Source organism: Sciurus vulgaris (genome assembly GCF_902686455.1).
Source record: "Sciurus vulgaris genome assembly, chromosome: 15".
In the NCBI taxonomy this organism is placed as follows: Eukaryota; Metazoa; Chordata; class Mammalia; order Rodentia; family Sciuridae; genus Sciurus; species Sciurus vulgaris.
The window spans coordinates 71,365,861-71,378,911 of record NC_136476.1 but is presented as its reverse complement, the minus strand read 5'-3'; the positions used below and the strand labels follow the sequence as shown (position 1 = coordinate 71,378,911).

Here is a 13,051-nt window from a genome sequence, read left to right as displayed (position 1 = left end):
GGCTCAGCTGAGCTGGCCTGACCTGGGCTCACTCATGCACCTGTAGTCTGGGGCTGTTTGGCCCAAGATGGTCTCATCCAGGATGGTGACTTCCGGCTCCACATGGGCTTATCCTTTGGTTGCTCCCCTGGAGCTGATCCCACATCAGTTGTGTCAGAGCAAACCTCAAGGCCATGGAGCTTAAGGGTAGGAAAACAGACCTGTTCCTTAAGGAGAGGAGCTTCACTGTCCCATTGCAAAGGAGCAGAAAAATAAATAGTTGAGATCATGGCAAACCCGCTGCCACATTATCTAATTTACTACTAACACCAAGTCCCATGACAGAGCCAGGGCAAATATTCATGATATTTATTTCAAGAGTAGGAACTAAGGCTTGGAGAAGCTGAATCACTAACTAATACTACATAGTTAATACCATCATGGCCACAACTAACTTGAAGCCAGGGTTTATTTTAGAACTTTAAACCCATGGCCATTAACATTAAATAGCCTCTGTTTTGTGCAGAATGTTGAAACCTAAGTAAAATCTCAGTCCTAGTTTGTCAGAACTTCTTGGAGTAGAATAAGATTTAGATCACTCCTAGATCATTTGGTGGGAAAAAAATAATAATAATCTAAATTTGGAGTTGCTCTATTAGGGAGCAATTTTTTAAAAAAAGAAGAAAATAATTTTGCATTGCCATTTAGGAAAAGCTCTTAACTATTTTCAAGATAGCATATGTGCCAGCTCTCGGGAATTGACTCTTCTTGGCAGGGGGTTGTTGGAAAAGTTAAACTGTTGACTAATGACAAGAAAGAACATCTTGCATTTAAATGTTTGCACATTTTGCTGAGCTCAGAGCCAATTCCTAGGATCGTCTCCTTCATAAGCAAGTGTGTTCCATCATCCTGACACATCTCTCTGCGGTAGGTAGGAGGCAGGTACCAACAGGAAGAAATCATTAGGTCACCAGAACAGCACAAAAAAGATCAAACAAATGGGCTTATTCCCTGTAGACAAAACACCCTGAAAACACAAAAGACATTTCTTTCATTGGCCTTTTCTTTTTAATCTAAAATTTGAGAATCAGCTGCTTTATTTTCTTCTTATTGAAGAAGAGACATCCAACATCTGGAGTTTCATAATGCTGTAATATCAACATGGAAGGACAGATCTTTACCTGTTCATTTTGTTGATATAGCTAAAGATTTTCCAGATTCAAAGAACTTTAAACTGTCAGTGCAAAACGTGTTTGGCTCCTTCTTTCTGTCATTTAAATGGAGGTTTTATTATTGCTATTTTTGATGTGGATATTTTTAAGAGGTAGTGTCACAGAAAGGGCAAAGGGCATGGCTTTGGATGCAGTGCACCCTGAGTTTAAATCTCATCTACACATTCACTATCGCTTTGGAAAAGTCCATTTCCTTAAGCCTCAGATCTGACATTTAGCAAACGGGTGCTCAGTGTCCTCCTTGTGAGGTCATCCTGAGAATTCTGACACGCATTACAAAGTCCCATGCTTGCAACATGATTGGCACGTTGCAATGTTAGTTCTCACTGAGGAAGGATTCCAAATCTAGGGGGATATCGGTGTCCCTGACCACATCCCAAGCTCTAATAAAAGGAGTGCTAAGGAAGCTAGGGTGTACATGACTGTCAATTTGCAATTTCATGGTCATTGTGCATCTCACAGGCTTGCCATCAGCAGACCGAGACTGATATCTCAACACCTGGTCTTTAAAAGTAGACCGAACTCTCCTCCCAGGCAGCTCTGAATCATTCCTCTTACTCCCTCTCTGCAGAAGCCTCAAGCCTTCTACTCGATACCTTTTATTCAACCAATACTGAACACACAGACTTACCTGTTTTAAAAAAGAAAGAAAAAAAACCATTTACTGAATGCGTGGTGTGTGCCTGTCTCTAATACTGGGGACTCAGAAAGGCCAAAGACTTATTCCTGGGTGAATGAATAAATGAGTAAATGAGCACATCTAAACTGATTCAAAGTGCAGAGAAATCTGCTACTACACAAGGGGAAAGTGTGACATTGCAAAGCTCTTTAAGGCCACAGCAGCCCCTGGGAGGGGGCTGTATTTACCTGGCTATGGCAGGACCAGGGAGGATTCATGCTAGGAGGTGACAGGTAGGTGAGATTTCTAAGGATGAACGGAGAATGTTAGATAGGCAAGGGCCACCTTAGAGGACACAGAGGAACAGTATGTGCAGAGGCCAGGAGGGGGTGCAGCCAGGAGGGGGTGCAGCCAAGCTGAGCAGCTGTGCTGTCAGGACACAGGACACGGGAGGGGTTGGGCAGCAGGAAGCCAGGAGGAGAATGTAAAGAGAGTCCAGGACTGAGACAGCAGGGGCTTTCTTGCCAGAATTCTTTTCATCAAAAACAACTTTCCATACACTGTAAAGACAGTCCACTGCCACACACTTCTGCTCCATGATGTTAACTAAAAAAGCCATCTACCATCCAGGAAAGATTTGCCCAGTTTTGGGGTTGATTTTGTTTTTTTTTAAGAAAATCAAAGAAATAGATCACTTTGTTCAAAAGACACATCCCATAAGCAAATTTACTCAGCTGCTGAGACGAGAAATGATGATAATGATGGTACCAACCAAGGCAAGGGTACTCCTCATGTGACTGTCGCCTGCCAGGCCCTGTGCCTAAAGCTTCCCAGGCTTTGTGCCCTTCACTAACTGAAGAAAAAAAAAAACAACCTAAGGAAGCTAGCATACCTCCACTCATAGCTCATCAGACAGGACTCTGAGGCGCCACAAGAAAAGGGAAAGCAAGTGATCCCTACGTACCTGAATGTCCACCCTGGGTCTGGAGGGCTGCAGTGACCCTCCCTGCTCAGCCCCTGGGACTGGCCTTCATCTCTGAAACTCTTCCTCCTCTGCCTCTCACAGGCCTGGATGCCCCCAGCCAGATGGAGGTGAAAGACGTCACCGACACCACAGCTCTGGTCACCTGGTTCAAGCCCCTGGCTGAGATCGATGGCATTGAGCTCTCCTACGGCATCAAAGATGCGCCCGGTGACCGCACCACCATCGACCTCACGCACGACGAGAATCAGTACTCCATTGGGAACCTGAAGCCCGACACCGAGTACGAGGTGTCCCTCATCTCCCGCAGGGGTGAGATGTCCAGCAACCCGGCCACAGAGACCTTCACCACAGGTAACGGACCTTCCTCTGTAACGGTAGGGCAAGGAAAGATGGCAAGATTTCTGTCCCAATCATGATGGGGTGTCCTTGCAACTCATTTTCCACTAAGAAAAGTACAGAGGGGATTTTATTTCTTTACATTCATTTTAGGATACGGTAGCAATTAATTTTCAAAGAAAAAAATTCCAAATAACCTTCCAAAGTTTTTTTTTTTTTTTTTGTATACATAGAAGATGTTGGTTCAATAGTCACAGACAAATTTTAAAATAAAATTTAAATAAGCATTTTAGAAATAACATGCATTATATAGAAAACACAAACAACAAAGAAGCCCCTCAAGTCTCAGCCTGTGGTATTAGTTTAAAAGTGCCAAAACGTCAGTTGTTTATTCATAAATGTTTTGTCAGAGCTCAGCACTGTATTAGCTGTTAGAAACACAGTGACAAAGTACAACAAACCAGTTCTTAAACGCGTGATCTTACTTGTAAGTTTTTGTAGTGTTCTTTAAGAACAAAGTCTGAGAAAAATGAACATTATTAAAATATCATGAAGGTCAGTAATGGGAAAAGGTGCCCAATCGGTAGCATTTGTTCAGATTTGTGTATCAGCTGATCAAGACCCGGGGACTGGGGGCAGTTTTGTCGTCTCTCCCCCAGGGGCAGGGGCCTTTTGTATCTCAGCTTGAACTGTCAGACTCCTGCTCTCCTGGTCCCTGGAGTTCCCAGTGCAAATGTTCCTTCTTCTCCAACACAGGTCTGGATGCTCCCAGGAATCTCCGGCGTGTCTCCCAGACTGACAGCAGCATCACCTTGGAATGGAGGAATGTCAAGTCGGCCATCGACAGCTACAGAATTAAGTATGCACCCATCTCCGGTGGTGACCACGCCGAGGTCGATGTTCCAAAGAGTCAACAGGCCACAACGAAAACCACACTCACTGGTGAGCTCTGCATCCCCAGGGCCCTGGAAGGACAGTCACTTGCTCCCACTTGTCCCCATTTTGCATCCCTCCAGAGGGTCTCAGAAATTCCTCTCCCTTGAACTTCAACAAGTTCATTTGTACACATCACACTGAGAAATCCATGTCTAGGGACCAGTTCAGGATCTTTTTTCTGTTTCCTTTTTCTTTTTTCTGTTTTCTTTTTTTTTTTTTTTATCCTGGAACAGTTTTTCTAGTTCTAGGCTGAATCTCAGTGCTCACATTCTCTCTTAGGTCTGAGGCCGGGAACTGAATATGGAATTGGAGTTTCCGCTGTGAAGCAGGACAAAGAGAGCGATCCGGCAACCATCAATGCAGCCACAGGTGAGGAGCACCTGGGATTCCCACCACCACTGAGCTGGCGCTGAGCAGACAGGACAGGGCCGATGAGGCAGAAGCCTACTTAACAAAACGTAGAAGCCCCAAGGAGAAAGGGCCCCCGACCACTAGCCCAGGCGTTATGTTCAAACACTTTGTTTGCCCAACCAATGATGTGGACACTGCTCTTTGTACAATAAGGGGATGAGGGGGGTTTTAAAGAAAAATTGGAACCAAACATTATAAGAAATCTACATTTATAAGTTGAGAATCAATTCTACTTTGTAATGTCATTCCCTACTTAAAACACATCTGGGGAGTTTGCTCTTAACACCTTAGAAAGTAACCTCCAACAAGCAGGATGTAATTGGCAGGGTCATAAGTTCAGGACTGTCCTGTGGCTCCAGTGGAATAGTCCCGACCCAGGGAACCCACATGCTACCCTTTATGGCCACAGCCCCTTCCCCTTCTGCCTAGCCCTAGGCATTCACTGATATTCATCTCTAAAATTTTGCCATTTCAAGAATTCCACATAAATGGCATCCTATGTGTATTAGTCCATTCAGGATTCTATGACAAAAATGCCCGGACAAGGTGGCTTATAAGCAGGAGGGACTCACTTCTCAGTCTGGAAGTTAAAAGGTGAAAGATCAAATCGCCGACATGTTCAGCGTCTAGTGAGGACTCTCTCTGGCTCATAGAAAGGTCTGTCTTTTCCCTGTGTGCTCACATTCGAGAAGAGACAAGGAATCTCTCTGGAGTCTTTTTTATAAGGCCACTAATCCTATTCATGAGGCCTCCCAAAGGCCCCACATCCAAAGACCGTCACACTTGAGATGAAGTTTCAACATAAGAATTTGGGCAACAAATACACAGTCCATAACAAAATAGTATGTCTCCTTTGACACTGACTTTTCTCCTTCAGCACCATCCTTTTGAGATTCATCTAAATTGTCTCCTGTATCGATAGTCCATCCTTTTAAGTGCTTTCCACCTGAGTGACACTGTGGAATAGGTATACCATGGCATCATTATTAATCTTCCAAATAAGCCACAAAGTAACACATAACTAGAACCATTTTGCAAACCTAGAAACCAAAACTCAGAGGCACACAGTCTCTGGGGCTAACCCCAGATTCCAGCTCAAGAAGCAACTGTGCCTCCCAGCCTTTAGAGTATCCGTCTCTCTGCTTTTCTCCCAGAAATTGATGCACCCAAGGACCTTCAAGTTTCTGACACAACGGACAACAGCCTGACCCTGGTCTGGAGGACACCATTGGCCAAGTTTGACCGCTACCGCCTCAACTACAGCCTTCCCACCGGCCAGTCAGCAGAGGCCCAACTTCCAAGAGATACCACCTCCTATGTCCTCAGAGGCCTGGAACCAGGCCAGGAATACACCATCCTCCTAACGGCCGAGAAGGGCAGACATAGGAGCAAGCCAGCACGTGCCAAAGCATCCACCGGTAAGTCACCCGCGCCCCACAAAGCCCTCTGCCAAAGCTGAGCTTTGCCAACCCCTTCAGTAAGGTTGTCCTTACGTGAGCAATGCAGACTTCCTCCACCCAAGAAGCCTCCAGATGCTGCCTCCACAGAGCTGCCTGCTGGTCTGCCCCAAGTGTTAACTTTCCTCTCATCCACTATTTCAGTGAAGTCCCCTGGAGAGACAAGCGTGATTTTTAAACATTTCTTCCCAGGAGGCTCAAAGTGACAGGGGTTGTATTTGGCTTATTTTTACTTGTTTTCTTTCTTAAAATTAGGTGTTTTGCAGAAACTCTTAAATTGTTGATTTCCCTTCTTTAGCCCAGCAATTAATTTACTTTGCCTTTTTTTTTCTAAAGATGACCAAGATGTTGGCAATTATTCGGGGTTGTTTTCCATAACCTGTATTTATTCCAGGTCTTTTGCTTTCCTCTCAGGTTGCCCCTGAAGAGTTGCAAATGGTCCTTTGCTCCTCCCTCAGCATCTTCCTCATTTTCTCTTTTCTCTTTGTCATTTAGAGGCTAACCTGTTCTATCCATGATGACAGCTGAGTCCTGGCCTTCAATGCCCCTTTTAGCCCCTTCAGTCCTAATCACTAAACCTGCGGCCACATTTTCTCAGTGGCTAAGGTGAAGAGAATCAGAAGAAAAGAAAACTCATCCTTTGTGTATGATACCTAACACATGCAATTTTGGCCACTAAGTATTCAACTGTGGGTGGAAAATGTTACTTCTTCAGGGTCTGGCAAGTCACTGTCCTAACTTTCAGTTTCCGTGATAAATGTGTATTGAGGTTCATCTGCACGCACCAGACTGTGCTGATGCCTGAGGAGCGGGGGGGTCACATCGTAACGCTGCTATGTTGACCTGTGTCTCCTATTCACAGTCCTCAGGGAAGACCCGGTATTCAGAGCTACATCAGGGAAGGACTCAGGAACAGGTAGTAGAGGTGTCATGGCAGAGGGGTTGCCCCAGTTCCTCCATAACCAGAAGAGGAGAGATGGCAGCATCGGGCAACACCTTGAAGCGTCTTGGTCTTTTATAAATATGTTCAACTGAACTCCCCAAGTAACAGTCACTTAAGCAAAATAGAAGTTGTTTTCCTCTCTCATCAAACAAAGCTGGAGCAGGGTGGTTTGGAGACAGCGTAGTAGTTTCCACTTGTCAGGGACTCCGGCCTCTTCCGCCTCTCTGTTCCATCATTCTTAGTCCTTGGCTCCTATTCTCAATGTCACAATATAGCTGCTGTGATACAGTCATCACATGTGTGTCCTGGGCAGCGTGACCAAGAGAACCCAAACTCCAAAACAGGATTGCCTCCCAGATGAGTCTTTCTGGAAAACTCACCAAGCCCCAAAAGCCATTGGCCATTCTTACCTCTAAGTGACAGCCAGAAAGGTAGCCTCATGTCAGAACATACTGTACACTTAACATCATGGTTGTTTGTATGGGAAGGAGAGGGGTTTGTAAACAAAGGACACTCTCTGCCAGAGAGGGTAAAGTGAGCCCAGATGGCCAGTTCCCTTGGCTGCAGGGGCTGCTTCCACTCAGCGGGGAGGCGACTGTGGCAGGGGTAGTACTCTGCAGGAGTAGTTTTTATCAAGTATGGGGGAGGGACAGGAGCAAATCAAAAAGAAATAAATCTATAGAAGAGTTTTGAATATTTCAGCTTGTTATAAGATATCAAGGGATAGTAATGAATGTAAAATATAAGAAATTAGAAATTTCTCCTTGCTCCCCGCCTCTCCTCTCCCTCTCAACTTTCTCCTGAGTTTGACCAATGCGGTATCACAGAGCGGTTCCTGTCTCCACTCAGCCCCCGTACCATTGGTCACAGCCACGCTCCCTCTGCTCTGCAGTGGGGAGCCCCAGCCTCAGCAGCTCGGGGAGACAAAGCCTCTCCAATGAACCCCAGGTGGGGAATCCCCTTCTCTGAAGGAGCACCGGTGTGGACATCCCGAAGCCTCGGCCATTTCACTTCCCACACCACACCTCCCTCGTTCTACTTCAAAGAAACCACAGTGTGTATTCAAGGACATTCTTCATCACAGGAAAAAATGTGCCAAGTCTCTTTTTGTTGGATCTTCCCCATTGTCTACAGAACATTTTCCCCATGGCTTTCTCCACTGAACAATTTTACTTTATTACAAGTAGAACAGATGTGGCTTTCCTCTCTTGAGTTCTTTCAGAATCTCTTGCCTTCACTAAGCCGGTGAAATCCGATAGCCACACTCTGTGCTAAGTTCTCCGGCCACTTGACCAAAGCAGGCAGACCTGTGCACTCAGGAGCTCAGCATCTAGACCTCAGCCAGGCGCCAGGAGAACACTCAGCTCCCACTTCCATCTGTACGTGCTGTCCTTGCTCCCTGGATGCCACACTTCTCCCAGACCTACGCGCAGTGTTTTCCCTTGTCCCAGCCAGCTCAGATGTCATCCCTAGGAGAACTTCCATACTTTTATGCAATATGGAAAGGCACCCCCTCCTGATCTGCCCCTCACGCTGCTCCTTAGTCCCTGATACTTCTCTGCCTCAGCAGTGGTCGGTTTAGTGTCTGACGACCTCCACTTGCCAGAATGGAAGGACAGCCCCCTTACCACTGCTGTGCTCCCAGGGCCTTCAACACAACAACGCATGTGGTAGGAGCTCCCTGAGCATGTGGAGAACCCCAGCTGCTCCAGAGTTGGCATTTCCAAAGAAACCTCTGGTCTTTTTGTTCTACCTCGGCATCAACTTCAGTGTCTCCCCTAAGAATCCAGGGGAAGGAAAATGAAGTCATTCCCCTTTAATTTGTCTTAATCTGATTTATAAAGAAGAAGAAAGGAAAGAAGAAAGGGAGGAAGAAAGATAGTCTTCCTGTTGGCACTGAAGAAAATCAGTGGGCCATGCCTTCTCTCCAGGTCGCCTCTCCTCCTCTCTGGTCCTCTCCTCTCCTCTGCCATTCTACAGTGGTGTTCTGATACACTCAACTCAACCTAGCTTAGGGCCAAGGCCATGGGTGTGCTGAGCCAAGGAGAGCAGTAGTGCATGAGGCAGAGACAATAGGTGGAAGCACAAAGACAAGGAAGCATGTTTCCATGGCGACTTAAGACTCAACAGTGATACTCCCATAGATTTTGAAATAAGGAAGGTGGACTTTTGCTTTTAACCACAGCTACTGGTGCTAGAGACTATTCTATTCTTGATTTGCCATTTTTATTGTCTCGTGAAGCAAACTGAAGTTTATTCAAATATTTACCTTGCCAACCACTGTTTATTTCATCCATACTCTGAGTCCAGCTGTGCACAGAACACAGCTGCGCAACCCCTCCCCTGAAGACATGATGCACGCTGTCATGCAAAAGACCAAGAGTCAAACCAAAACATGAAAATGTCACTCACCTGTCATAGAGAGACACATGGAAGCCACAGGAGGACAGAAGCAGGAACTCATCACATACCTAAGGAAAGGGAGTGGAGAGCCCAGAGAGGTTTTAGAAGATGCCACGGATCCTCAAAATGGAAAGGGAGCTGGGCTCATGGAGGGGGAGCAATGGCATTTCCAACAGAGAGCAGCAGCCGATAGACTCAGAGCACAAGAAAGTGCGCCCCCGTGAGCCACAAGCTGTGTGGTCCTGCTGCGTGATGGAGCTGGAGAGTAGCAGGGTACAGGGTGGAGTGGTCATCAAGGGCCATCTGCAGAGGGCTGTGCATATTATGCTAAGTGCTTAGACTTTGTTCTTGACAAATATGGAGACTCACCAAGAAGTTTTAAGGCAACCAAGGCCTTTTATTTCAATTATTTCTACAAGGAAGATTACTCAATTGGATGAGCAGATGAAACAGGATATGGTCATTGTATAAAAGCATTGGTGTCATTTAATATACCTTTGGGGTCCTCTGGCTGAGATGCCACCAACCTATGGGAGAATCATTCTTTATCTCCTAAGTGAACTTCTAAAGCGGGTGTCTCATCAAGCCAGCAACTTGGTCATTACCATCTCCAGGATGGTGGGAATCTAAAGATGTGACATTGACACTGCCAGAAATTCCTCAGGGCCAGCTGCTCAGCCCACCACGAGCACAGACATGAGATTTCGAAATTCTGATTTCCCAGGCCCACTGACATTGTTCAGAGGGTAGATTCCAATGCACAGCTGTTAAGAAAAAGACAACAGCCTTTTCATCGAGAAATGCCAAGAAAGTCAGTGTGGAACTGTACAATGGAAACACTTGGCTTCTGGGGGCAGGAAGCCCACAAGGCTGTCGCGAGCTGTGGAAATGTGGACTCAACGCTGACCTGGAGCCTCCTGGTGTCCACCTCCGCTCCGTCTGCTCTGCTTTCTTTCATGGTGCTCCCTCCTTTCATAACTCCTGTTCCTGTCTCCTCCATTTGTCTACTTATCTTATTCATAAAGCTGGCCCTGTTACTTATCTGACTGGCATTTGCTCAGTGGAGGGTTCTGGGCAGCTGCCAGCAGCATCCGCTGCTAAAGCGGCCACACGCTCCTCTCAAGTGAAAAACCACTGCTCCTTCTCAGTTTCCCTGCCCCCCAAAATGGAGGAATAGCCAAAAAATCTGGCAGAAGAGCATCATCACCATGACTATTGCTATTTACTGATTGACAGGGAGTTATGTGAACATTACTGTCTCGACTAGATACACTGATGAAGGAAGATGTGGGGGTCATTGCATGAAAGCGTCAGGGACATACCCAAATGCTATTGCAGAGAAATGAGGTGATCCTCCTCAGGAGGAGACACTGTCTACTATCCGACTCTTCCATTTCCATCCATCTCTGCTATAACAGCTTAACATGTGGTCAGTAATCTCCTCCTCCCTTCCCTAGTCAGGGACCTCTCCCACATCCTTCTTAATCTGGAATCTGACACTTTTATCATGGGAATAAAATAATGTTTTATGTCATATTAGAGATTAGGCTTAAAATACAGATTCCTGGAGAGGAAAGTCTAGTGTCTTCATTTACAAGAAAATATAAATGATCTATGTCTGATGAGTTTCTGAGAATGCTTTTGAAATGCAGGAGAGCCAGCTAAGAAGGGGATTTTAAGAGCCACGGGATCCAGTTTATTTTTGCTTAGATTTGTTTTTGTCCTGAATCTCTTTATGCATGAGGACTGCTGGCATATTTGAGGGCAGCATGCTCTGGAGTCTAGTCATGGTTAATTCCCAAGGTCAAGGATGTAATCCTATCTGTAGGTGCCATTCCTGGTCTCACAAGGTTCTGTGTGCTTAAGAATAGCTGATTCTCCTTTCTTTCCCAAATCTACACCCATCACCTTGAGTTTGGGGTCCTTTGCTTCTCACGGAGACAGTGTCTGGGTAGTTAAGGACTGTTATAAAGCCTTGGGCATAAGCACCAGGATATGAATATCAGTTAAAGGAGGTATCCATGAACTGTAGTTCAAGATCAGGTATCACACATGTTTTCTGTGCAGGGTCAGATGGTAAATATTTTGGATTTTTCAAGCCAGGAAATTTGTCGCAATGGCTCCACTGTGCCATTGTGGCCCAAAAGCAGCCATCGTTCGTGTTTAAGTGAACAAGTGTGACTTTGTTCCAGTGGAACTTAGTTTACGACACCAAAATTTGAATTTCACTTGATTTTCATGCATCAGGAAATATCATTCTTGTTTGGAATTTTTGTCAACCATTCAAAAATGTAAAAACTGATGTCACTTGCCAACTGCCACACGAGCCAGCAGGCCAGATGTGGCCCCTCAGGTCGTGGTTTGTGTACCTATGTGCTGGGTCAAAGTAAATTCTAAAGAAGAAGAAAGCTGAAGGATGATAAGCTTTGCCAGTATGAAATAATTAAGAATGTTCTCCAGAATTTGGAAAAGTCTGAATTAAACAGATTCTAGAAAAGGCCTATTTTCCCCTCTGAAAGGATGTCCTTGTTCAAATTATATGCTAATGTTTTCAAGTTAAAAGACGACTGTTGTGGACATGTAGGGCTCATTTGAAATTAGTGATGTGAGGCATAAGTACATGAGCTATTTGTTCTTTTGAATGAGTAAATCCAGCTCCTAATCTGTTGTTTACAGGATCCTTTTCCAGAAAAACCTGTTGTTCCTAGGTCACGTGGACTCTATCTCAGCTCAGCTTCAGGCATATGATCCCCTTTAAGGCAGACTCAGACAAGTGGGCTTTTGCTGAATTTCCATTTCTCTCAGGACTTCAGTCTGTCTTTCTAATAAGGGACCATTTTTCAAAGAAACCATTTCTAATAAGGGACCATTTTTTCAAGCCGTTCTCAGTCCAGCCTCACTAGTACTGTGTTCGTTGATCTCTTGCCTTCACTGAGGAAGCTTATTTGAACCCTAGAAACTGGCAAGATATGAACTCCAACAGACTTTCTAGGGGAAATGGAGGCAGCATAAAAAAAAAAAATAAACCCCCAAAAACAAACAAAAACAACCCCGTGGGGATCTAAGAGCAGTCAATTATCTCAATTGTCTCAAGGTACAGAAGGCTAGACCAAACCCCCAAGGACAGCTGAGGGCCACCTCCCTGTAATGAGATATGTTCCAGAGTAACAGAGACAGGCGAACAGTTTCCTGAGTCTTCAGGATGCTGGTCAACAAGAAAATACAGTTCCCAAACCCAAACCCAAATATGCATGAAGGCAAAACAAGCATTGTATTGATTGTTCTCTTGGGACTTTACTGGGGACCGCACAGCTACGTGATGCCCTGGGCAAAGCCCTGCACCTGGACTCCGAGGACCTCGCAACTTTGGCAGCGGGCCTGGCATTTCTGGTCCTTACTAGAAAAGCATTTTGAGGAATAGTTTAACTGACCCCATCTCTGTCCATTATTCAGAACAAGTCCCTGGACTGGAAAATCTCACGGTGACTGAGGCCGGCTGGGATGGCCTCAAACTCAACTGGACAGCAGGTGACCAGGCCTATGAGTACTTTGTCATTCAGGTGCAGGAGGCCAACAAGGTGGAGACTGCTCAGAACCTCACGGTGTCCGGCAGCCTCCGGGCTGTGGACATCCCTGGCCTCAAGGCTGCCACCCCTTACAGAGTCTCCATGTTCGGGGTGATCCGGGGCCACAGAACACCAGTGCTCTCTGCCGAGGCCTTTACAGGTACTTCCTACCTTTTTAACCACA

General features: G+C 45.7%; 1 protein-coding gene and 1 long non-coding RNA gene across 6 annotated transcripts in view; one reads left to right on the top strand and one right to left on the bottom strand.

The window, feature by feature from the left end:
- The window catches only part of TNC (tenascin C), an 84,822-nt gene that overhangs the window by 30,968 nt on the left and 40,803 nt on the right, over positions 1-13,051 (top strand). For 4 of the 5 annotated variants that reach the window (XM_079112269.1, XM_079112270.1, XM_079112271.1 and 1 more), the window contains exons 7-11: positions 2,897-3,166; positions 3,908-4,093; positions 4,367-4,456; positions 5,653-5,916; positions 12,755-13,027. In XM_079112269.1, the coding sequence (XP_078968395.1) occupies positions 2,897-3,166; positions 3,908-4,093; positions 4,367-4,456; positions 5,653-5,916; positions 12,755-13,027 (1,083 nt within the window). The remainder of the gene's footprint in view (positions 1-2,896; positions 3,167-3,907; positions 4,094-4,366; positions 4,457-5,652; positions 5,917-12,754; positions 13,028-13,051) is intronic. The other variant, XM_079112273.1, reaches the window with a different exon arrangement.
- The window catches only part of LOC306645022, a 68,255-nt gene continuing 63,889 nt past the window's right edge, over positions 8,686-13,051 (bottom strand). The window contains exon 3 of the long non-coding RNA XR_013759509.1: positions 8,686-10,065. This is a non-coding gene — a long non-coding RNA (uncharacterized lncRNA). The remainder of the gene's footprint in view (positions 10,066-13,051) is intronic.